This window comes from Cynoglossus semilaevis, chromosome 17 (genome assembly GCF_000523025.1).
Source record: "Cynoglossus semilaevis isolate Cse_v1.0 chromosome 17, Cse_v1.0, whole genome shotgun sequence".
NCBI classification, from domain to species: domain Eukaryota; kingdom Metazoa; phylum Chordata; class Actinopteri; order Pleuronectiformes; family Cynoglossidae; genus Cynoglossus; species Cynoglossus semilaevis.
This window is the reverse complement of record NC_024323.1, coordinates 15,862,491-15,864,217: the sequence shown is the minus strand read 5'-3', so window position 1 is coordinate 15,864,217 and position 1,727 is coordinate 15,862,491. Positions and strand designations below refer to the sequence as shown.

General features: G+C 46.4%; 1 protein-coding gene across 3 annotated transcripts in view; it reads left to right on the top strand.

The window, feature by feature from the left end:
* LOC103393674 (uncharacterized) overlaps positions 1 to 1,727 on the top strand; it is an 11,265-nt gene that overhangs the window by 3,572 nt on the left and 5,966 nt on the right. For all 3 annotated transcript variants that reach the window (XM_025064818.1, XM_008330719.3, XM_025064816.1), the window contains exons 2-5: positions 66 to 132; positions 705 to 764; positions 1,457 to 1,510; positions 1,597 to 1,701. In XM_025064818.1, coding sequence (XP_024920586.1) covers positions 94 to 132; positions 705 to 764; positions 1,457 to 1,510; positions 1,597 to 1,701 — 258 coding nt within the window. In that variant the 5' untranslated portion in view covers positions 66 to 93. The remainder of the gene's footprint in view (positions 1 to 65; positions 133 to 704; positions 765 to 1,456; positions 1,511 to 1,596; positions 1,702 to 1,727) is intronic.

Here is a 1,727-nt window from a genome sequence, read left to right as displayed (position 1 = left end):
GACTCAGTGTCCAGCAGGTACCGATCCAAACACGGTGACCTGTTCTTCTGTCTGTTCTTTCACAGCTGGAGTCCCGATGGTCACTGTGGCAGAATGTCCTCATGGAGAATCTTCAGCTCCCTCTGTCTGTTGGTATGTGTCTCTGCACCTTGAACGACAAATACTAGTTATTATTCACAGCTCGTCTCTGGTTGGCCACTGGTCTCATGACAACTGTTTGTTCCTGTGTTGGTTTGTTTTTACCTACTTCTCTTCTTCTGTCTTCCTGGTTTTCTTCTTGTCTTTCCTGTTCCTCTTCCTACCGACGCCGATGGTTCGAATCTCATGTATTTGCGCTCAGTCGACGGCTCTGACTGTTTTTATATTTGGCAGCAGATGGTCACACACTCAAAATATCATGACTTGTGCAATGCAACATGATGACATGACGACTGTTTCTTCAAGGCAGACGTTGGCCCGGTGGTTAGGTCAACAGAGCCGTGGGAACAGAACCAGTGACCAGTGCTAACTTATGCTAATGGTTTGTCCACTAAAACACCAGTAGAGGGACACAGCAGCTGTTTAGAACAAAGATCATATTTAATGATGATCGTGATGATCACATGACCTGACAGATGGGGTGCAGAGTAACTGAAGGAGGAATCACAACGTTAGCTTAGCTTCTTTTAGCTAACCTGTTTCTGTTTGTTTTTCCTCGGCTGTAGGTGGCGTCTATTCCCCTCTCAAGACCCAACTGTTGGGAGTACTTCGACATGAGATCCTGGGTAAGGTCAAAAACTGACCCTCATCCCTTCAACTATGACCTGACCATCAACTTTTATTCTTTTATCCCTTTTTGAAGACAGCGCCCCTCACTTTAAGGATCATCACATTTTTAAAAATACAACAGACTCCTGTTAGTACTGCAGTAGTACTCCTAGTACTGCAGTTTCACATTTTTAAATATTTAAAAAATTATCTTTACATGAAGATTCCGTCTGTGATTCCATCTGTGATTCCGTCTGTGATTCCGTCTGAGATTCCGTCTGTGATTCCGTCTGTGATTCCGTCTGTGATTCCGTCTGTGATTCCGTCTGTCTATCTGAACGTCACACTGACACAGCAGGACTCATGTTGTAAACTGTCAGTCCTGTAAAGACTGGTGAAAACACCTGGACTTCAAAGTGCCGACCTTTAACCTTTTACCCTCACGTCACAGCAGAAGAAGAAGAAGAAGAAAAGAGCGACATTAATCAACCACAAACTGCAGTGAGGGACGGAGGAACGTCTCCTCGATGCTTGAGACCAGACTGGGCCAAAACTAAAAACTGGAATGAAGTCTCAGTTTGACACGTGTGGTTCAGATTCTAGTCATGATTCCTCCAACAGGAAACAGCACTAAAGAAGACGGAGGGTGGGGGGGGAGGAGGGGGGTAGTTGTTGGGGTGTGACTGTGTGTTTGTCTGTTACTTCACAGGGAGGGGGAAACCTGACACTGGACTTCCCGCTCGTGGATGCAGACCGACCAAATGTGAGTCCATTGAAAAGCACTGACGTGATGTCACTGACGTGATGTCACTGATCTGGTGGTACTGACGTCTGTCCCTCCTTCAACAGAACCGACTCCTCTGTACTCTGTGGAAGGCCTGTGAAACCTTTGAAACTTCAAAGAATGTGTCTTTGGCTCATCTTTGTTCCATGTACTATCACTGCTTTGACACTGTGAGTGGGGGGGGGGGGGGGGGGGG